Below are 22718 nucleotides of genomic sequence, written 5' to 3'. Positions count from 1 at the left end.
TGCAGGGGTTTCCGGGAAACTGCACCTCAGGCTGCTGACAAGCAAAACTTGTGACGTGTGACTGCGTGTGTGTGTTAAGGTGTGCCTTCGCTGGTGCTGGGGCCTCTACGTGGCATGGTAGTTTGCCCCAGTGAGGTCTCCTCCTCCCCTACAGCCTCAGTCCAGTCCACCACTTTAAATGACTTTAGGTAAAATAATAAGTTAGTGAGGAGCACCACAGTGGCACCAGCAGCATCTCAGACAGTCAAACTGTGATAGAGCCTTTCTTCCCTCCCCTGCAGGAGCTTCTTTTCCAGCATGCGTATTAAGGCATGCCCTCACTGTGTCCTTCCCCCCTCTTCACCCTCCCTCTCCTTACTTTCTGTTTCCCTGCAGGAAAGCCCAGCTCTAGCTGTGAAACTCAAAACATTTTGAAACTTTTGAAATGTTTCGACTGCCCTTGTTTCGTTTCAAAGCTGTTTCGAAGCCCTTTTGTTTCATTTCAAGTTTGTTGTTTTGAGCTTAAAACAAGTAGAAACAATGTTGAAATGAAACAGCTGGCATAATTTCTCACAGCCCTACTGTCCAGGGGGCTGTGGGGATTGGGGGGGCACTACTGGTGCTGGGGGAAGCTGTCTGGGTGCCAGGGCTGCAGCAGCACAAGGGAGACAAGGGGGATGTGCCTGTGGGCAGAGGGGGGCCTTCAGGGGCAGCAGCGTGGCTGGGCAAGCAGCACCAGGGCTGGTGTCCTTGCTCACAGGGGTGGGACAGCTGGGAGATGCTGAAGGGCTGGAGGGAGCAAGGAGCTGTGGGTTGGGAGTAAGGGGCACCAGCAGGCCTGGGGAGGCTGTGGCTTGGGAGCAAGGGGCAGTGGGGAGGCAGGGAACTGTAAGTCCAGAGTGCAAGGCACCAGTAGGGATGGGGTGCTGCAGGTTGGGAGTGAGGGATATCAGCATGGCCCAGGTGGCATAGTACCACGGGCTGGGAGTGAGGGGCATTGGCAGGGGCAGCAGTCTGTGGGTTGGAAGTAAGAGGCAGCAGTGGGGAGGGGATGGGCTGTGGCTTGGGAGTGAAGGGCAATGGAATGGGCAGGAGCAGGGCACCAGCATATCACTTCTCCCCACAATCACATATCTGCACCCCCCCCCCCCCCACAGGTGTCCTCTATTTTGGAACTGGAAATATGGTAACCCAATCCCTGTGGCATGGAGTGGAATGTGGTGATAGGAAAAAGTCCTAACAGAAGTTAATATAATGAAATTCCTTGTTTCACAACTAGCTTTTTTATTTTCTACATAAACCAGAGATGCATAAGCTGAGCTGTTGCTCATGAAAGCTTACGCATCGGATTCAGTTACTCTACAAGGTGTACCTCTCCCCTGCCTTCTACCTGAGTAAAACAGTTTTACTGACACTCAGGCTACAATAGACATCACCCTTGTGCCACCATAAAATGTTTTATGGTGGTACAGAACCCGAGCATACAGATGTCCATGTTTCTTGTCATGACACAAATACCCGAAATTGTGGCCATGACAATCTGTAGCAATAATTTATGCTGCCTTTTCACAGTGGATGTCTGTTTGATTATGATGCAAGAGTGTGGGCAAGCAGGGGCTACCTGTGCTCTCCAGCCATCCTGGAGTCTCAGGGGCCTGATACTGCAAGACAACAGTCCCTGATGCCTGGCTCCAACCCAGAGCCTGTATCTACAGGTATGGAGTGCAAAACCCCATGAGCTCCTCTACTCCATGCCTACAAATGCACTCCCTGGGAAATCCTGTGCAGGTGCAGAGTGGGGAAGTGCAGTTTCCTGCTCTGCAGGGGAATTTCCATACTACAAGTCTGCAAGTATGAAGGGGCCTGATCCTGCAGGGGGATCCCAGGGGCCCAATGTTGCAGATGCAGGGTATGGCACCATGAAATGGACTCCTGAAGGGGATTCACACTGCACACATATCACAATGCTGTGTGATGATCCAGGGTATGTGACTGCAAGTGGAGGAATCCCCATGATCCTGGGGATTACTCAGCTTACAGACCTGTGCACTGGGTCAGGACACAACACCCAGGGCCACGGTCCTACAATATCAGGACCCTGAAGTCCTTGGAGCAGCAGGAGCCCAACCCAGCAGGACAATAGCCTTGGGTGACACCTGTAGACACAAATGAAGCAGATCAACTGTGTTGGGCCATAGCTGATGTCATGGCTGATCTCACTCCAAAGACGAATCTGTTTTTAGCCTTAGTGACTCTCAGTCACCTTTCTCTATTTTTTAAATACTAAATATACTAACCTTGTTTCTAGGACTCTCTTTTGATTACCCTGAAAGCATCCATGCAATATTTAAAGGATTCCACTCTCTAAGCAAATTCCATTCCTGAATTAAACTGGTCAAACGTTTTCACATAGCTTTCTCAATGAGAAATACCTTTTTTTTTTTTTTTTTGTGTAAATCAAACTTTTTGCAGGAAAAAAACCCCAAAAACTTCTCTTTCTCATTAAATATTCTGGATGTTTTAATCGCCATTTTAAATAAAATAAAAATAGTAATAAAAGCTTTTACTAAAAGTTTGCTATAAAAAAAAAAACAATTAAAATTTGAAGAATAGGTCCTCTGCAAACTGCTTAAAACAGAAAAAACTAAAAAATGATGAGTAGTCTTTTATACTGAGCCTTTTTTTTTTCTTTACCAATGTTTAAGAAAGCAGGACAGAAACCAAGAGTTACTTCAGCCACAACTTGAAGCTCTGTCTCCGTTAGCTTCTTTCAGTTTCCTCCAGAAGGAAAAGCCATTCTATGTAAAGAAAGCCAGGAATGCCTTAGCTGTCCCAAAGGAGTACCCAGAAAGTTATCCTTTGGATTGATTTTAACATTTATGGGATATTTGCCCTATCAGGAGAATGAGCTCACTTCCTGGGCTATGCTTAATTCTGCTCCTGTGGTGATATTCCCAGATTCAGAACTAGGTTTTCAAGCCAGCTATGAGTGTTTCAGCACCATCTACACACCCCAATTAAAGAGCCAGAAAACTGCAATGAAGCAGCTGAATGGAATAATCTTCAATTGGGCAAACCTCACCTCTTCCCAAAGGGCTACTTGTAAACTAGTAAACAAACCTGGGAGAAGCAAACAGTTTGATTGTTGTGTGCCAAGCAGAAGGAGTGCACAGCTCTCCAGGGAGCTTTACAGAGCCCAAAGGAAAGTACAGCTGCTTGCTTTCCTGCCAGCCAAATAACTCCCTCCCCCAAATGGTTTTGCAATTGCTGCTATTAGCATACCTGGGGGAGACTGCAAATCCTTACTCCAATAGTCAACAACACTCCATATGCCTGCCCACCCCCACCAGACAGGAAAAAAAAAGTTGGATCCAGAAATGTATTAAGTGTAGATGATATCCCCTGTGAAGGGGAAAAGGTAAGGAGGAATGAAACTTGCAATCTAAGTAACTACAACTATGTAAGTTATTCAGATACAGATAGGGAAGATCACTTGGGGAAGATAATGTTGATATGGTGCTATGAACTGCAGGTAATCTCACTGGTTTGCTACATTTATGGAACAAATAGTTTGCTGAAATCATCATGAAACTTTGGACCAAATATGGTTTGTTCTTTACGCTCATGCATTGGTGCCATTAAAGTCCTGAAAGAAGTGGTTTTACTGTCCCATAAAACTGTCAAAAATGTCTCTCATTCCACAGTGGGACAAAACCAAAGCATTTTGCGATGATGTGGAGGAGGGAAAAAACAGAGCCTAGCTCCAGAAAGCATGTGCTTGGTACTATCATCTCCTACACTGCAGACCCTGGCAATTCAAGAGTGACCTGTCTCTGAATGAAAGTTCCATCTTGGTTGTGAAAAGTCTTTCCTGATGAGAATTTCTTTATAACTGCTCCCTTTCCACAAAATGGTTGTTTTATAAAATGATAATTTTCTGAATGAAAACAACAATTAGGTTGGGAATTTTTCAACAGGCCGTACTCCCCCTACCACAGACAGCACTCCAGAAGGCAGAGCTGTTTCAAGCAGACAGGGTGTTCCCTCCTGTGCTAAGAGGAGGGGAGCTCACAAGCAGAGCTTTGATTCACCCCCAGTACACCTAGCAATGTAGCCTGGCCAGTGCTCCAGGGTCAAAATGCTTCATCAGCCCTGGGGCTGGTGCAGGAAAGAAGTGGGAAGTACCCAGAATCTGAGACAGCCTGATCTATGGTCTGTTCCTGGAACAGTGTGGCTATATGTTTCTTCAAACATGGGGCACAATCACAACTAACCCTGTTGCTAACATCACACCCTGGGTGGCCTGGAGCACAATAGTGCTATCAAAGAACATAAAAAGGCGGGGAGTGCTTTCACTATCACCTAGTGACATTGCAGCTTGGAGCTAGCCCCTCATGAATTTCCCCAGAAGAGACAAACCCTAAACAATGTGGTGGCAAATGAAGCAGAACTTACTTCTGTGGTGAATGATTAAGAGAATGTACCTGAAATGAACTTACTTATTGTTTAGCGCTCCCCCTTGGTCACAATCACAAGGCCGACATCCATCCATGTCATTGCTCAGACCCCAGTGTTCAGGCTGCAGAACAATAGGTCATTAAAGCTGCAGTGAGGTGTTGATTTAACAGAGCCTACCCACATCCTAAGCATATCCCTGGTTTTTTATTTTTAAACGCTACAAAATAATGCAAGTGAATCATAGACACAGAAACTGAACACACAATTATTACACCAACCCTTTTCTAATGCCATCATTGCAACATAACCAATATGCTGTTGGCCTGCTTGTTTCCCCAAAGCCAGCAGCAGTGTAGTCTGCATCATGCCTGGAAGTTAACAAATCTAGGCCCTTGCAGAAGCAGGGTACAGGCAGGAGCTAGGTCCAAGCTGAGTGTCCTTGACAGAAAGTGCCGTTCTAGCCACCACCCTTTCTTTGACTTGAAAGGTTTCCAGTTCACAATCAGGGCTGTGTGGCACCAGAAAAGGGGCATTTTCATTGGCTTGGGACCTGGATACTTAACTAGTTCAAGCTGATAACTTTACCTCCACCTGGAAATTGTAGGTGGGGATTAACAGAGCACTGGCTTAATGTGCTCTGTCTGTGGGAAATGCTGCTAGTGCACAGTTTTGTTCTTGTTATTCTACAGCATGTTCTCAAGAGAAACAGTTGACATGCTCAGATTTTCCACAGGGTTTACTGTCAAATAACTCAAATGCATGAATGCACCTGTATGGGGCCCATGCCCCCAAAGCTGGAACAGCCCGTCTGATTATATGGTTGCTAGTTTTCAACAGGAGTGCTTCAACCTGAGCCTTTCACATCTTAGAGATCTGCCTCACATAACATTTCTTCAGTCTAAGTTTTATAACCAAGTAAAGATTGGAGACTACAGTTAGTGAGTTATGCAAGTGTTGAATATCCCAGAGCTACCTGACTAATTTGCAGGCAATGCCAACTGTCAGATCTCTACATATTAGACTTTGTCCCAGAAGTTCCTTGTAAGAAGAAAACTGCATAGTCTGCTCCAACTTCGATCCCCACAAAATGAGGCTGATTGTTTTGGTCTTCCAATATTTTTCACTCCCTTTCTGGCTTACTTTCCAACTCATTTTAAAACATGTTCAACATCACTTTACATTTAGAAGTACCTATTTCCACATGGCTATTATTAGTCAGTCACAAATCCCTGACACCATCTCCCTCTCCACTCTGCCTCTTTCAGGGAAGTCTATTATAAATCTATTTTTATAGCCAAACTACTTACCAAACATTGGTCACAGTGCTTTCCTGTTACTAGTCGCTTACAGTAGCAGTTTCCTGTCTCTGAATCACAAGGATTCCCTCCAGGAAGTGTCCCCAAAGGATTACATGCACAAGCTTTATTGAGAAATACAATTAAATACATTGGAACACTGGATTTTAGTTATATTTTACAAGTTATTTAATACAAATATTTACAATAAGGCTTTCTTTCACTTCCCAGTCAATAGATCTACTATGAACTTTTTTTGCCAATGTTCCTCCTAGCGAAACTTCCTTAAATTAAAGGCTTAAATCAAAATAAATGAAAAAAGATACTTTAAATGTTTCAACTGAATTTAATACTAAAGATAAATAACTTCTGAGGGAAGAGGGGGGAATCCCAGTCACATGACATCTTCAGGTCACATTCTTCCCTCTTCACCCAATCCACGGTGAATACAAGAGATTCTTCCTCTGCACCTAACTCTTTCATGAAGCACTTTTGATCACATGCATATGAACACTGGTATGTTGCTATTTCATAGGATTTCTACTTACATAGACATCCAGTTGGGTTATCTGAACTTAATCCATAAAATCCCTCTTTGCAGATATCACATCGTTCCCCTTCCACAAAAAATTTACAGCGGCACTGTCCAGCAATAAGGCCAGCAGAAAAGTCAGTATAACGATCACATATTCCACCATTTTGAGAACCCGCTGGATCACAAGTACAAGCTAAAATGGAAGCAATGCATATGTCTTACTAATTACACCAAAAGAAACAGCCAACGCCTAGACTGGATTGCTATTGTTCATTCACCATGTAGGAGCTAGTTATTATTATTCTGAACATAAGGTGACTGAATAGTTTCCATATCCAGCATTTTAAACACACAAAAAAGAACAGAACAAGTTTAGCCCAGATCTCCTGAAGAAGAACCTTTGTTCAAGATCACTCAGTGACTGGAAGGAGAGGAACACGACAGAAGGATACAGGAGCTGCTGCTTCTGAATACTTTAACTGAATGCCTTGGTGGTCAAAGTATAGACACAGTGGGCTCTAGCATTCAGAGGGATGGTGTTGCACTTACGCTCGCAGATGTTTGGGTCCCGTATATTTCTCTCTGGATGCTGGAAGTAAAAAGGTTTGCATTGCTCACAGTTGTGTCCCATTGTGTTATGTTGGCAGTCATCACACACTCCACCACTGGTATTTCCAGTTGTGATGTATACAGCCATATCAAAATGGCACTGGGTTGCGTGTCCATTGCAATTGCACCCTGAGATTCAAAACAAAAATGGAAGCAACAACCTAGATCTAGTGAAGAAATATGTTTTCAATGTAACATTATTCTTAAATGAACTGGAAAGACATTATTCTATAACAACCAAAAAGCCCATAAGCCACCTATGTAAAAATGCATCAAACTCTAAATGTAACACGATTCAGTATTTCTAGTTAATTAAACTTACTTTTACATGCATTACTATTGCGGCCTTCAGCTGGTTTCCATGGTAAATCATGGTAGAAATCCAAACACTGTTCACAGTTTAGTCCTTTGGTATTATGCCTGCACATGCAGTGCCCATGGACCTATTGCAAGAAAAGGAAAACAAATGCAATATATTTAGTTATAGACAATGAAGGGATGTGGGGAATACCCAACACAATCCAGAGAATTCACTTGAATGGAAATATAAGTCATTATGTTCCACCCACTTGCAGAATGTCCAATGTATATTCAACAGACTTTTATTGACATGTACTGGATAATGAATGCCCCTAAAGGAGGACACAATCCTGTACACAAAAGGCCAGACTGTGAGCCCCTAGTTCAAGTCAATGAAAATTCACTTGCACAAAAGGAGACCCATCTTCTTCAATGGAATTATTTGGATGAGTAAATATCTACCAGAAAGAATAAGTGACACACAGTTTGATTTAACATGACCTCAGAAACTCATCAGGGCCAAATCATTACTTGTCTACTAGCTAACAACATAAAATTAAGTTACCAAAACACTGATTCATCTAGTTTGGTATCTTCCCATCTGCAGTGTCTATCAAAGATGCTTTGGTGAAAGTGGGGAGAAACCCATACAAGTCATAATTATATAGCTATCAAAACCATGGCTCAGACCTCAGTATTTATAGAAATACTGGAGGTATAAAGAAGTGCAAGGTTCTTACAACATGTATAAGTTAGTGCAAGGTTTCATTAAAAATATTCGTTTTTATATCCATTTCAAGTCATTGCCTGTTAATTTAATCAGGTCTTTAATGTAATTAGAAAGAAAATGGGACATTAAAGTAATCTAAAACTGTTCTTCACTATTCATGATTGACCAACATAATACATTTTAAAAGGTAAGTATCATTTTATATGAAGCCAAATAAAGGGCCAACTTCTACCACTGGTGGGCCATCTGGCTTCACACCTTACTGCAGGGGTGGGCAATTATTTGGCTGGGGGGGCCACTTAATGCGTTGACATGATCTGTTAAGGGCTGCGAGGGTAGCTCCGCCCCTTGACAGGGGCCCAGCCCCCAGGTGCCATTGTGGGACCAGAAGTCCCACTCCTAGCACCTGACCTTTTCCACTAGAAGTCCCTCCCCTGGCCCTGGAAGTACTCATTTTGGAGGGGGTTGCCACCTGAACCAGAAAAAAACCCAAAGCATATACTAAAAGTCAAACATCTACTATAACATATTTTAATTTTATTACAAAAATGTTTTTGTCATTCCTTGAGTTTGTGTAGCATATATAGCGATAACTGCATAATAGGTCAAAAATAAAGTCTTACTCTTCTATTTTGTGTGTGGGGTGTGGTTGGAGGTGGGAGTGTGTGTATGATGGGGTGTGGGGGGTGTGGGTGCATGTGGGGTTTGTGAATGGGTGTAGAGTACATTGCAGGGTGTGTGTATGTGTGGCGGGGTTGTGGAAGCAGGGTGTGGGGTTTGTGGGGTGTGAGGGAAGCTGTGGGGACCCCCAATACACTCCCCCCATGGTGCACAGCTCCTGCCAGTGGCATCAGGAGCAGCGGGCAGGGCCCTTGGGGCACTCATGGCCCATATAGGTGCTGCTGCCTAGCCAGATGCAGCTCCGGCCAGAGCTGTACATGGTGGCAAGGAATGCAGCCTGCCTGGCCCACCTTTATCACGGTGGGCTCTCTGCGGCATACATGCAGCTTGCAGCACTCGCGTGCCACCAGGGGAAGCCCTGCATGATGGAGCCAGCTGCCTTCCCCACCATATGCAGCTGCCAGGAGTCTGCCAGAAGTGGTGGGGAGCTCCACCCCCGGCTTCCATGGCGGCAGGCAGTAGAGAAGGCCACTGGCTCCATCGTGTGGGGATTCCCCTGGTGGCGCCTGAGTGCTGGGAGCTGCACATGTGTCACAGGGAACCCTGTGCAATACGGGAGAGTCGTGCAGGCTGTGCTCCTTGCTGCCATGTGTAGCTCTAGCTAGAGCCACACAGTTAGGTAGCAGCACTTGTGCGGATCGCAAGTGTCCGCCACCTACTATTGCACTGTGGGGGGGGTCCACACACACACGCACACACACACACACACACACACTCCCACCTGCATACTGCCCACCTGAGCTCTGCACTCTCACTGCCACCTGGACACAGGTCTGAGCTCCCGCTAGTCCCAGCCCCAAGCTCCCTGCCACCGTTTCTCTACCTGTTGGCTGGAGCAAGTGCTGCAGCTGGGAGATGAGGAGGAGCCACTGGAAGCCAGGGAAGCCTAACAGGTCCCCCAGTGCCTGCAGCAGTGTCAGAAGCAGCCCCACCAGGAAGCAGGGTAGGAGCGAGGTGTGGGGGCTGAGTGGGATACAATTGGTGGGTATCTGTAGACTGGATGGAATTGCCTGGAGAGCCAAACCCGGCCTGTGGGCCATATTTTCTCTGCTCCTGCCTTAATGTCACTACTCAGCAGGATCAAATGGAGCAGGGTCAGGTACAAGGGGCTCCAACATGGTTTTGCTGTGAAAAAGTCCAAGTATTTACCATTCCTTCCACTTCTTCGCTAAAACCTTCAACTGGTGCACACTCACTGGCATGTCCATAACAGAAACAGTTCCCACGAACCACCATGTCATAAATGGCATAGTAGTACTTCTCTTTGATTTCCATTCTAGAATCCAAAAGGTTGTCTCCCAAAGTGTGCAACTTGGTGAATTTGATTCTTAAATTTGTGATCTTTAATAGGTCTGCAGGGAAAAATACAAACAAACATCTCCTTGAATTGAAAGAAACCAAGACAGCTGCATGCTTGGAGCAACTTGAGCTGGGAACTGGAAAAATATTTAGGATACAAACTTCCTTATATGCCCACATAAACAAAGCATATGCTTAGTTCTACCTGGATGACAGAAACCAGTATCCCAACACAGACCAAATAAGAAAGTGTTATTTTTTAACAGAAAGATCTCCCAGGAAGGTAACAAACATTAATATAAATTAACTTGACCTTTTGTTTACATATTGATCAATATTATTAAAACCCATTTTTCTCTCATGTTTGGGAGTGGTAAAACAGTCTACTCACACTTATACAATAAGATATTCCTTCTCATTTCTCTTTGCAAGCTTTGATCAAACAGAAACATTTGACCAATGTAGCAGACAGGCTTTTACTTCACTTGTTTTCCTTTGCTCTTTGATCCAGCTTTATACTGACAGAAATTAATGCAAGTTTTGAGAGAAAATGGATATTAAAATTCAAACTAAGGGATTAACCTGCAGCCTTTACAGATGCAAAGCACCTAGCAAGTTTCTTTCACACTTTATAATTTCATATAGCAATACACTTGTATATTGTGTACTTGCATTCCTTCATCCCACTGACTCTAAATGACCACTACATTAATTTGAATGTCTCGAGAGATAATCCTGCAATCAGGTGTCAGGCAGATCTTTAATAGTATATTAAATAATAATGTTAAACCCAAATGTTCAAGAATAATGAGTCATATTCCTGAAATCATAAGCATGGCAAAAATATGTTAAGTTTAAAAGTAATAATTTTACAGTTCCCATTGTATTTTTGTTGTTACGCTTTCAGTGGGTCATATTTTTAAGCTTTCATCTACAACAGAGAGTGTTAGAAACTTGTTTGGTTTTTTTTTGACAAAAGCCAAGATTCCACCATAATCCTATGACTCAGCAGCTGAGGCTTTAAGAAAACCACCAAATATAACTCATGATAAAATTATTGGGAGTTAGAGACACTGGTTTTTATCCCTATGTGGACCCCCATTAAAGCTCATGGAGAGAGAACAGTTCCATAAGTGTGGTGCTCTTGTTGCAGGACATGTCACTGAGCAAGGATGATCATTTTGATTGTTAAAAATTAATTAAAACATTTGTTAACATGGAAATGTAAGGTAACTGCACGTACTCTGAATCCTTGGACTATATGGGTCTTCAATTCTAAAAGCGGGATCTAAAACACGAAATATGACCTAAAGGAAGAACGGAAAATTAAAGAATCAGCCTTTAAATTAAGGAAGCTTGAATTTTCAAAGAAAAAGTCTTTATCGTATATATAAAAAACCCTCCAACCTCTCCCTCAGTTGAAGGCTCAATGTCAGAATATCGGGAATCACAAATGATATCGTCTACTTTCTTCATGGGTCCAGTTGAAACTCCAGGAAACGAATTCTCACAATCATATGCAAAGTATCTATATACTTGCCAGGTTTTTCCAAAATCAGATGATCTTTCTATAAGCATTGCAGCTGGGCGGAATGCCTGAAAGAAGGAGAAGAATGAATCAGATGATATGTAAGCGTTACTTGGATTATCTCCATCACTCAATTAGAACAAACAACCAGTGTGCCAGGATTTAAACTCCAGCCCTATCTTTACCCCAAATATTTTTAATTTTACCCTTTTTTCTTTTTTTCCTCCTGTTTGTGCTACTATTACTACTACAGGACAGGCTTTGGAAACCGAATATGGCCAAGCCTTCTTTTGAATCAGACACAAACCAGGGAATTTCTTTAAAATAATATTTAACAATGGATAATTAAACAAGCAAGTAATGCAACAAATTTAAAACATGTCTTTAAATATACAGCTGGTAAGATTCTAGAGTCTTATTCAAAATCAATGTGAGAGTAACATTTTTTAGAACATTTTTTGAGTTTCTTTTCTTCAGTGAAGAAAACACATTCCCTCATTACTTATTTCTTCATCTGTTCTTCATTCAGTCCAGACCCACAGGAAAACCTAATGGGCCCCTCATTTCCTGTCACACAGGGGAAGGATGAGAAGGACGGTGGGTATCCAGTTATAGTTTTTTTCCCTTCTTAACATTGTTCTCTGAGAGCCTTGCTAAGTTTCTTCTTGCATGGAGAAGTGTAAAAAGACTTTCCACCTTTTCCTCTGATATCTGTCTGTACTATCTTCCTTTGTACCTTATTTATTATCCTGTTGGTTGAACTAAAAATTGTTTTATCCCCAAGTATGAAATTCATCTTCATTCTGTACAAATACGCTCCACTTCCAATTATTGTTTTAGCTGGCTTTGACCAAACTCTGGAATTAGATATTTATCTAAGGTGGATGGCTTTTCTACTTGCCTACAAGTATTATAGCAATTACAAGAAGAATTAGCTATTGGGATAAATAAGATTCTTAACTCAATCCCATCTTTAAAATCCTGGCTAATCTGGAATTATAGTCACTTAAAACATTAAATGAAATTTAAAATTCAAACATGGATTTAATATATGGCTTGCAGTAAGGACAAGGTTCACCGAAGTGTTATATATTTACAGAAGATCCTAAAAAGGCCAGATAAGAGCACTACTGTTACAGCTACAAGCAAAGTCTATTGGTGCCTCATACCTAAAACTGACATCCAAGTTACAGACTTGTGTCATACCAAACAAAAATCTAGCAATTTAAGACTTATGGCTGGTCAAGTGCAAATCCCACCAGAACAAACTGAATAATGCCATCACTCAAAGTAACATGCATCTCCCTGAGTGGTGTCAAGTGCTTCTCACTCAAAGTATTACCCACATCCATCACTATGCAGCGTATAGGCTTTCATTTTTACTATGGACTTTCTTTTAATGCACATATTAATCCCTGCCACTTATATTCACCCATTATACCTTAATTCCAACCTCATTCAATGGTGCTGTCAAAAATGGTGATATTTTACCAACACATATCTATGTGGCACTGGAAATGTATACAATGAATGAAGCATTTATCCACGAAAAGGTCTATGGTCAAAGTTAAGTCTTGGTTTAGGTTTTGGTGTTTTTGCAGATGAAAGGGAATTCCACAGGGTTTTGAATAAGTAAATGAAAATAGTGAATTCCTACCTCCTGATGCCTTCAGGTCAAGACTAGATGCCTCCTCCTAAAACTCCTGGGTCCATAGATCAATGCTAATATTTATGTATGTGATGAGCTATTCAAGTTTTATTACTGTGTACTGTATATTACTATATCCCCTAGGAGCTCCAGTCTGGGGGAACCAGGGAATTCACTGTACTGAGTAAAAGTACAGGACAAAGACAATGCTTCAACTAACAGTTTACAGCCCATGGATCCCTGCACTGCCACACTGTTCTTGAAATCCTTTCACAGTCTACAACTCCTTTCAGCCTGGTATGGTTACCTGCAGGTCACCCCCTCTAGCTGTCCTGTTTCCACATGCCCAAGTCCAGTCCTGCACCTTCCACATCCAGTTTAGAAATATGAATATACATGTAACGACAGTTGACAAGTTATACACACACACACTGGCAGCAGCCAATCTCAGGGGGTGCAGGTGCACCTGTGTGTATCCCCTACACATTGCCAATGTACTGTACTACCAAAAATACAGCTATCCTAAAACCTAATATGTAAAATCTGGAGCCTGAATAACATCATTTACATGGAAAAGAACTAGGATTTTAGTCCTACAATAAATATAAGTATCAGCAAAATGTGAACTAAGAAGTTGCTGCTAACGCCTCCACGTACTTTAAGACATATGGTACATAATCTGTGTTTCCAAGACATCTGCTTGAAAAGAAACAAAGGCACTTTGTATACAGATGTTCTTTCTTCCTGGAAATGTCTTCACTTGCCAAGTGAAAAGAAATACTAAAGCCAATTTTAAAGAAAGACCTTGCTGATATAATTTGATTTTAATAATCATTTTGTAAAGCACACACAATAAAAACAACCACATAAGCAGATTTTCCCAGCTACTCTTTCTGCTGCTTTCCACAATCTCAACGTCAAAAAATAATTTGCAAAACATCCCTACTATTTGAGTTCAAGAGGAATAGAGGTGTGGTCAGCCCTTCTAAGAGTCAGGCCATTTCTTCCATTTTTGTTACAAAGCTCAAACAAGCAATAAGAGGGCTTTAATCTTACATTTTACAAAAGTTTGGGCTTCACCCAAAGCAGAATTTATCTGTGCATACTGGAAGAGTCAGTTATAACTGAAGCTAATATTCTTATAAATTCAATCTCCCCTACATTCCAAAATTATTAGCATTTTAATTGCACATATTAAGGCCTGCTTCTTCAAATCTGGGACATTACATATTTGACCTATATAAGTATCTTCATAGGTATAAGCCAGGAGGTACACAGCCAGTTAAGACTGCAACTACCATCCATGACAAACATTAGATTACACAGTGCTCTGGTTTGTGATTTGTGAGAATGCTATGGATTCCTCACCTTGAAGGTCATGATGAGATGAGTGAAATGGAATTCAGCCTCCAGATTGAGCTGAAGAGTTACGTTTTCCAAACCTACAGAAAACAGAAAAAGGAAGCTGCACAGTAAATAAGAGCATTTGTCACTTAAGATTTAACTCAAATATTTTCTAAAGAGCTCTTCACTGTGTTAGGATAAAGACCCTTTTTCCTTGCCAATCAGATTAGCGTTATAACAAACATCAGGGATTTGCTGTGGGGATGCTGAAGACACAGTATTTGACAATTTTCTAAATGTAATGCAATGCAGGGTTGCCTGTTGCATTTATGAAGTGCTGTAAGTGCGCTTGGTCTTATGGTGTTTAGTGCATTTAACTTTTGCCCAGTATTTGTGGTACAATTTGCTATGCTTTATAAATGGGAACCTGAGGCACAGGGAAATTAAGGGTCTCATCCAAAGTCATACACAATGTGCATAACTCATCTGGGATCAAGCCTTCTGCAGAGACCTAAAAAAAAAAAGGGAATCTTTGCAATTTTACAAGGTTGAAACCCTGGCTGACACTTCCTTCCCCATGTGCACAAGGACTTTATTCAATGGAAATAAATCACGATTCTTCCTACTAGGAGTTATAACCTCTGAGAACTCGATCAGAAGAATTCTGGCACCACACAAATGGTTCTCTGCCTAGGAATGTGAGTTTGTGAAACAGTTTGGAAACAGTATAGGAATGAACACTTATACACAGCAGGGATCCACTGGCTCAGTACCCAGTGGGTATATACAGTAGGTTCTCTGTAGTGCATGTTCTTTGCCCAGTATGCATCTATTCTAGTTTCACATGTAGGGATGTCCATTTCACTTGCTGCCATTTGCAAAGTGCAGAGTGATTTTCCTCTTGTCCCCATGTAGAAGAACATGAAACTACATTACTTTTACCCAGTGATTCCCAAAGGATGTGCCACAGAGAGTGTGAAGCATGCTGTGAAAAATGGGCAAGATGGCCCATGGACCGGATGGGGCCCCCAACCCAGATATGGAGCTGCGGACAGGTGAGTAAAACGTGCTGCCAATTTTAATCTGGAAAAAGGGTGCCCAGGTATCAGAAGTTTGGGGAACACTGTTTTTATTTTAGAATGTATAAATGAGCTAAAGTTGCTAAACAAAAGATGATACAAGGGAGGGCTTGGGGCTGGAAAGGGACAGGCAGAAGCCCTGCACTCATCTTTAGTTGCTGGCAACACTTAAATGGTAGCCCCTGCAAAAGGCTCCACCTCTTCTATCAGTTACTGTCTAGTGGGGTTTTTCTTACAATTGCAAGACCCTCAATCTCTCTCTCTTGCCCCACTCCAGAGCCTGAAAACGACGAGGGTGTCATTCCAATCTCTTTATAATCTCTTTTTATTAGATCCTCCTCAATCAGGTATAACTCTGTGACCAAACTCTGGCCAGCATCTAGTCTTCTGATTGGTAGCGAGCCACTGACATGATGCAGGTCAGTTTTGTCCCTTAGGGCAAATATCAGGAACGAAACTGAGCACTGGAGATGTAGCAGGGCATGTCTGCATCCGGGACAGCTGCAAACACACAGAGCAGTGCTGGCTTCTGCAATGCCAATTGCAGCAGCGCAGTCAGCCACCATGGCATCACTGGCTCTCTTTGTGCCCCCAGTCACAAAGACAGCACCCAAGGGTGCTGCCCAGGCTGTCACATCTCAGTTATGCTACTGCCAAACAAAAATCTTGCTGATTTCACTCAGCCACTTAATCTTGACAAGTTAACTTGGAGCAGATGCAAACAAAAACAGACAATTAGGAAGCCTATAGGCCCAGCTCTATTGTAGTTCTTTTTGCAACCTTCAGGGGTAGAAATGTTCTAAAATTAAAGCTTCATTTTTTTTTCAGAAACTACTTATTCAAGTCTCCTTATTCACCAAAGTTGTCCACTTACAAGGGACAAGTAAGAGAGCATTTTTCAAGCTGTGTTATATAACTATGTGTAGTAAAGGTTTTGGACCATTGCCAGAAACAAAAAGCAATCAGTTCCAAAAACTATTTGATGCATGCGAAAAGATCTCTTGAAACAGCTGGATACTGATTATATTGCAGTGAGTAACATTTAAATAAAACAATGTCAAGGAAGGGGAAAAGACTAAAAAGCCCTCTAAGAATAATACACCACTTCCAAATTTTTACAGTTTTGTTCAGAATATAGCACGATGATCTCCGCTGCTTTATGCCTAAGTGCAGGAAAATAGGAAGTGGACAGAAAGCATTGTGTGTTGTTTATTGTTGAGGGACATTTGCATGACCTTATGAGCTAAAACTTTTTTGCCTGCTGGCTTGCCAAGTCTATTGCAAAAAACATGAGTTATTTGGAATGCTAAACTAGAAACACTAGAAACAGATAGCTGAATTAATCTAACTTGTTAAAAAGGATTTAAATGTAAACATTTCCTCAGTAGACAGTTTTGCAAAACATCATCAGGTTACTGAGCTTACAGTAACAGGCAAACATGTTAGCCTGTTAGCCACTATTCTCATTTAAAAAGTGCATCTTACAAACTTTAGAGCAGACTAAGTCATCTAGAGGAAGTACAGCCTCTTTATGTTCCATATTTAGGCAGACCAAGAGCACAACCATAAAAGTAAAAGTGACTGACAAATTCTGGAAAAGAATTTTACAAGGAACAAAAGAGCACATGGCTTTCTGTCTGCTTTGTTTCAGAGCTCATTTTTGTTCTTTGTAAGATGAATACAGTCTTGTGAATGTAAGGGAGTAGAAGCAGTGGGACAGGAACAAACAGCCCTGATTCTTGGTTCCTCCAGAAGGGGAGAGAATAAATGGATGCTACATCTGTCCAGTTCCCAGCATGCACTGAAGCAGCTGCCAGATCCTTCTCATCTGTCTGCCCAATTAAAAAAGTTGGAGCATCATCCACACCCCCTTTCTCTAAAAACAACAGTGTGATTCTACTCTGTTAGACCTAGTTTACAAAGATTTTTATTACTGAAAAGCTTGGAAGCAGTTTGTCTAAAAAAGGATTTGATAGCTTTTACCAATACTCATCTAAAGTCCATAACTCTGCTAAAATAAAAAGAATCACTTGAAATTAATCTAATTTTACTCAGACATGCTCAAGGGACTAAAGTTTTGTGCAGCAGTAATTACTAGGCAGACATGGCTGCTTTGGAGAATACTACACACAGAGGAACCCTTAAATCAATCAAGGATAATCCATTATGATAATTGGAAATGATTCCTAGATGAACTGCATACCATTTTCTGACTGCCACCAAAGCTTCAGGCGGTTTGGAGCAAACGTTGTGACCACATTTTCAATGCGATGACTATCAGTGTTGAGAGTGTCATGGAAGGGATCACGGGAGTCACACGTGAAACACTTTTTGTCCTCCTGCAACATGCAGACCATTCGTTTGTTAATCCAGCATCAATTATTTTATCTAAACCAGTGGTTCTCAACCTTTTTTGTACCAGGACCCATTGTAAACATTGATGGCTAGTCCTAATCCAGTGCCCCTTACTCCCAACCTGCTGCCCCCCACCCCCAGACCCTAGCCTCCCAGTGTGTAGGGCAGGGAGTGGGTGTGTTGGGCATATGGAGCCCCAAGCAGCTCCTTGCAGACTGGAACCCTGCCAGCCTGCAAGGGAAAAGCTGCAGTTTCCCACATTTTTCTCCTTTAAAGGAGAATCCATTTTTAAAGTTTGTTCACAACCCTTTCATATATTCTTGTGACCCACTTTTGAGTCACAGCCCACGGGCTGAGAAACACTGATCTAAACAACAACAGTTTTAGTACTTTAGATCAACACATTAATATTATATTCAGCTTTTTACCCAGTGCAGAATGAATCAAAATAATTTTTTTTTTACTTTAAAAATGAAAGGAAGTATATTTACTCTGATGAATTGATGTAAATTGAAGGACAAGAGGGAAATTACGACAGGCATTCAATAACATGTAAGTGTTACTGGAAGTATGTTTTTATTTAAACCAAAGTCAGGCAATATCCTTTGTAATACTGACATCCTAGCACAACTCAAATATAAATATTGATATATACAAAATACTAGTAAATGGACTGTGCTGACATCCCTAAAACCACAGGCCCAAACACTGAACAACACAGTGTTTGCTTCTAATAATGGGAGGCGAAATTCTCTCCATTTTAATTAGCCTGGGCAAGGTCCATAGGCCTCAGGTCCCATTACAGTTTTAGTATGGGTCCTTTTGGCAAGGAAGAAATTTCATCCTTCAGTACAAAAACTTTAAAGCCTACCACCCCAATTTGGACATGCACCTCATGGTGGTCCCCCCACAGAAGACTGACTAACAGGTGATTAAGAAGAGCCAATCTGGCCTGCCCCAATTTGAAAATGGGGGCCTTAGTGAATAGCCCTCCCAAATAGAACAACAGTAACATATCAGCTATTATTACTAATAATACTATATGTGTACTTCAGAGGTACCTAACGTGCCAGGACCCATTTGTGTTTAGCATTGTACAAATATAACAAAGAGACAGGTCTTGCCCAAAAGAGGGTGGGGATTCTCATTTTAAGACAAGAGACAATAGGTAGATACAACAGAGGAGGATGAACATGAGGTAGTGACAAGAGATCTATGAACAGTGCAGTCAGTGGCAGCTCCAGCACACCAGCTATGAATTATGTCAAATGTCAAATAGGCACTGTAGTTCAGGTGGGTTTGAGGAGAACAATGTGGCACTTTGTCAGCTTTTCCAGAGAACTCCTTCCAAGCATGATGGGCATCCCCAGGAAAGCATAGGGTGTATGCCAAAAGAAATCGACAAGGATAATCAAGGGAAGCGGTGTTAGCAGAGTGGAGGCCATATATTCATTCTGCCCTTAATAAAAAGTATACTTTAACAGCCATGATTTGGAGCATTAGACATGTTGCTCTAGTAAGTGATATTGAAGTGCACCCTTATTCCTGGGTGTCCCTAACTCATGGGGCTTCTGTTCCATGTACCCTCTAGGGCTAAGTACAGACAGTCAAAAAGCCTGAGGCTGAATCAATTCAATCTTTGCTGGTTAGTCTAAAGTACGTAGATTGAACAGATAAGTAAATGAACAGACATTCTCTTTTGATTCCAGAAATGCAGCCACATGCCTGCAGTGACCCAGGCCAGAAGCTGGGGGGTGCTAGAGCACACCTCCCTGCTCATCTGGAGCAGACCGCTTGGGCCAAGGCTAGCCCACCCAACCTGTGGGCGGGGAGGTGTGAAGCATCCTGGGGTCCTGGGGGACTGTGAGTTAACTTGAATCTGGAGGGGATGTGGGACAAAGTTCAATAAACCGATTTAACCTAAACCAGTTACGTCTGATACTACATCCATCCAGGTTTTTTAATCTTAAATTGGTTTTAGCCATTTTGAAAGTGGCTTATGTGCACTGAATGTCTCTGTGTTACAGATTTGAACCAGTTTCTGATCACTTATACTGGTTTATGTGTAATTTCTGTCGCTAGCCTAGGAGTCCTGCCAGGAGGAAGCCTACCCAAACCAGACTCTGGAATCATGGAATAGTAATGTCTGTGTCATCGTGACTCCTGGTTATGCTCATTATCTTCCCATTTAAAACACGAGCCCAAGAATCTTCCAGAATTGCAGAATATGGTTCCAAAAGAAGGATCCGATCCTTCCCCCCTTATAATAAATGTCAGTTATTTCAGCTGAAGCAGAACAGATTACCCTAGAGTCCACTCTTGCAAAGCACAAAGGATGTTTAAATCTCATTCTTGCCAGGCAGAGGTCAGAGCACTCAGCACCCTTCCAAATCCGCAGTCTAACAGAGTAACACTGCACCTTTTTTGGTGCTGAAACAATCATGGACACATTTGCCTCTGAATGTTTAATTACAGGAATAAAAACAAAGGTCTACTTGAATTCTAGCATATTATTTCTAAAATGGTCACACTTTATATATAAACTACAACTTCTTGCATTTAAATATTTTGAGCCAAAAATTCAGGGAGCTACACCTATGTTAGTAAGCTCAGCCTGCAGCTGTGCTCAACCAAACAAGACAGACTGAGGGCAGGGGTGAGTCCTGAATGTTCTCTCTCAGATACCTCACTCAGGACTTTCTGGGAGATATTTCTGTCTATAGCCCCAAATGATCCCCTGTACTCTTTCATACAAAGACCTGATCAGGGCTCTTTCTACTTTTAAATCACAGCCAGGGTTATGACCAGGGATCTGTGTTTTCTGTTTGTGATGGAAAAAAGTGGTAAAACCCAGATTTTCTCATTTTAAGGAGAAAAACCTGGATTTCCTCCTTTAAAAGAGAAAAGTGTGGGTTAAGGTGGGTTTCCCCTTCCAGTCTGGCAGAGTTCCAGAGGGCTGTGGGGAGCAGGAGGAAGGTAGTCAGGCAGGGTGCCCTGTGCTTGTGCACATGTACATGTACACGTGGCTGCCAAGTAGCCTGGACAGCAGCTCCCACAGATAAGTCTGGGCCTGGGGGTAGGGGGAAATTGAGGCCCCCATAATGAAGGAGGAAGCGAGTTGGGCTTCCATGGCCCAGTGAGCAGGACTCAGCGTGGCAGGGCAGAGCGGGGCGGGGATGTTTGGTGCTGCCGTCACAAGCTGCTGTCACGCTGCCATGGAGAGGTGCCCCCTGCCCACCTGGCAGCAGCGGGGGTAGTGGTGTGGGGCTGTGCCCCCTGTTACTGTCAGTTGGGCACTTGCCATGACAGCATGGGGCTAGTGGCAGTGGCACTGAGTTTCTCTGCCTTGCCCCGCTCTGCCATGTCCAGCCTGCTGAGCTGCCGAGGTGCCAGTGGGAGGGCAGTAGGGCAGGGAGTCCTGAGCCCGCAGTGGGCAGCCTGCATCTGTGGCCCCTCCATGGGCTCTGCTCTGGCTGTGCCTCACTGGGGAGAGGAAGCTGGGCTCCAGGCTCCGTGCTGTACTCCCCACGGGGGCTGCAGCAGCTGCAGCTTCTTGCAGTTGGCAGCTGGGGTTCGGGTGCTGCTGCGGGGGGCAGGGGGCTGCAGACCTGGGTCCCCGGTCCCATAGCCCTGGTAACTGGGGGCCCCCCCAGCAGGGTTGGGGAGCAGGGGACTGTGGGTGGGGAGCGAGAGGCATCAGGAGGACTTGGGGACTGTGACTTGGGAGTGAGGGGCAATGACAGGGGCAGGGCACAGGCGTATCTATCAGGGCTGCTCAGTGCCACAAAGCAGTTGAGAGGACAGCTGCAGCTGGACCCGTAACCTGGTGAGTGAAGGGGAGAGGGAGAGCTCTGGGTTTCCATGCTAAAAACCCCCCCAAAATCAAATGCCAAAATGTATAGGAATTTAAAATTTATTTTATTATAGTGATTGAGGTACTGGTAGGCTTCCAAATTGCATTAAAATTGTAAATGTATCAATAAAACATTGTGTTCAAGTTATATCTATCTGTATCTATATATTAGTAGTGTTTCATTTTAATCACAGATTTTGGGGGTTTTAATCAGACAATTTGCACGTTTTTTTAAATCAGAGAATTTGCAGTTTTTAAACAGAGAAAAGTCAGATCCTTGGATATGACTGCCTGGGTGTAATTCCAATCTCTGCCTGAGGGAGCTCAAACCCACATCTCCCACCTTCCAGGAAAGGGTCCTAACAAACAGGCTAAAAAGCTATTCTGAACTTGGGGGTGGGGTACCCTGCATCCTCCAATGAAAGCTGTGCACTGGCCAGAAGAAAATTCAAGATTTATTGGGCCAGAGAGAGAAAGAATGGGAGTCAGACCCTGTACCCTGGTAGTTAAGGCCGTCACCCAGGAAAGGGGAGATCAGGGGCTGCTACCAAGACTTTTCCATAAGAGGCAAGGATTTCTCAGGGCAATATCTTTTGTTGGACCTACTGTGTAGCTGGGACAAAGTTAGACAAGTTTTCATCATCAGCTCTTTAAAAAAACCAGCCAAGACAAAACCACAAGCAGTCACTGACAGGCTCGAGAGCCTCCACCACATCCAGCCCTTCACGAAGGCAGGCAGAGGGACACCCCGTTACTGGCGCGAACTAGGGTTAGGCATGAACTGGGTGCGGAGCTGCTCAGGCCCGTCAAGACACGGGGTGGGTGCCCGGCGGCTCTTGCCAGCGCTGGGCGCGTGCGGGGCTGCGAGCAGAGGCGGCTCCTGCGTCCCGGGGCCCCGCCCGGCCCCACAGCCCTCCCGCAACGACAGCGCCGGGCTGCGGCTGCGGCGCCAAACCCAGCGGAAACCAACGGGAAACCTCCCGCGCGCTCCCGGCCGGGGTGGGGAAACGCTCCCCCGGGCTCCC

At 43.3% G+C, this 22718-nt stretch overlaps 1 protein-coding gene across 1 annotated transcript in view; it reads right to left on the bottom strand.

The window, feature by feature from the left end:
* LAMB1 (laminin subunit beta 1) overlaps positions 1–17861 on the bottom strand; it is a 65121-nt gene extending 47260 nt beyond the window's left edge. Inside the window, exons 1-10 of the mRNA XM_019543540.1 lie at positions 17689–17861; positions 14431–14504; positions 11294–11482; positions 11130–11193; positions 9737–9939; positions 7199–7319; positions 6817–7005; positions 6281–6460; positions 5745–5857; positions 4479–4558 (exon numbers count right to left, since the gene is read on the bottom strand). Coding sequence (XP_019399085.1) covers positions 4479–4558; positions 5745–5857; positions 6281–6460; positions 6817–7005; positions 7199–7319; positions 9737–9939; positions 11130–11193; positions 11294–11482; positions 14431–14504; positions 17689–17842 — 1367 coding nt within the window. The 5' untranslated portion in view covers positions 17843–17861. The remainder of the gene's footprint in view (positions 1–4478; positions 4559–5744; positions 5858–6280; positions 6461–6816; positions 7006–7198; positions 7320–9736; positions 9940–11129; positions 11194–11293; positions 11483–14430; positions 14505–17688) is intronic.
* Positions 17862–22718: the final 4857 nt, after the last annotated feature.

Source organism: Crocodylus porosus, unplaced genomic scaffold (assembly GCF_001723895.1).
Source record: "Crocodylus porosus isolate Cpor-Errol unplaced genomic scaffold, CroPor_comp1, whole genome shotgun sequence".
Classification (NCBI taxonomy): Eukaryota; Metazoa; Chordata; order Crocodylia; family Crocodylidae; genus Crocodylus; species Crocodylus porosus.
Note: the sequence above shows the minus strand (reverse complement) of the source record. Positions and strands in the feature narration are given on the sequence as shown.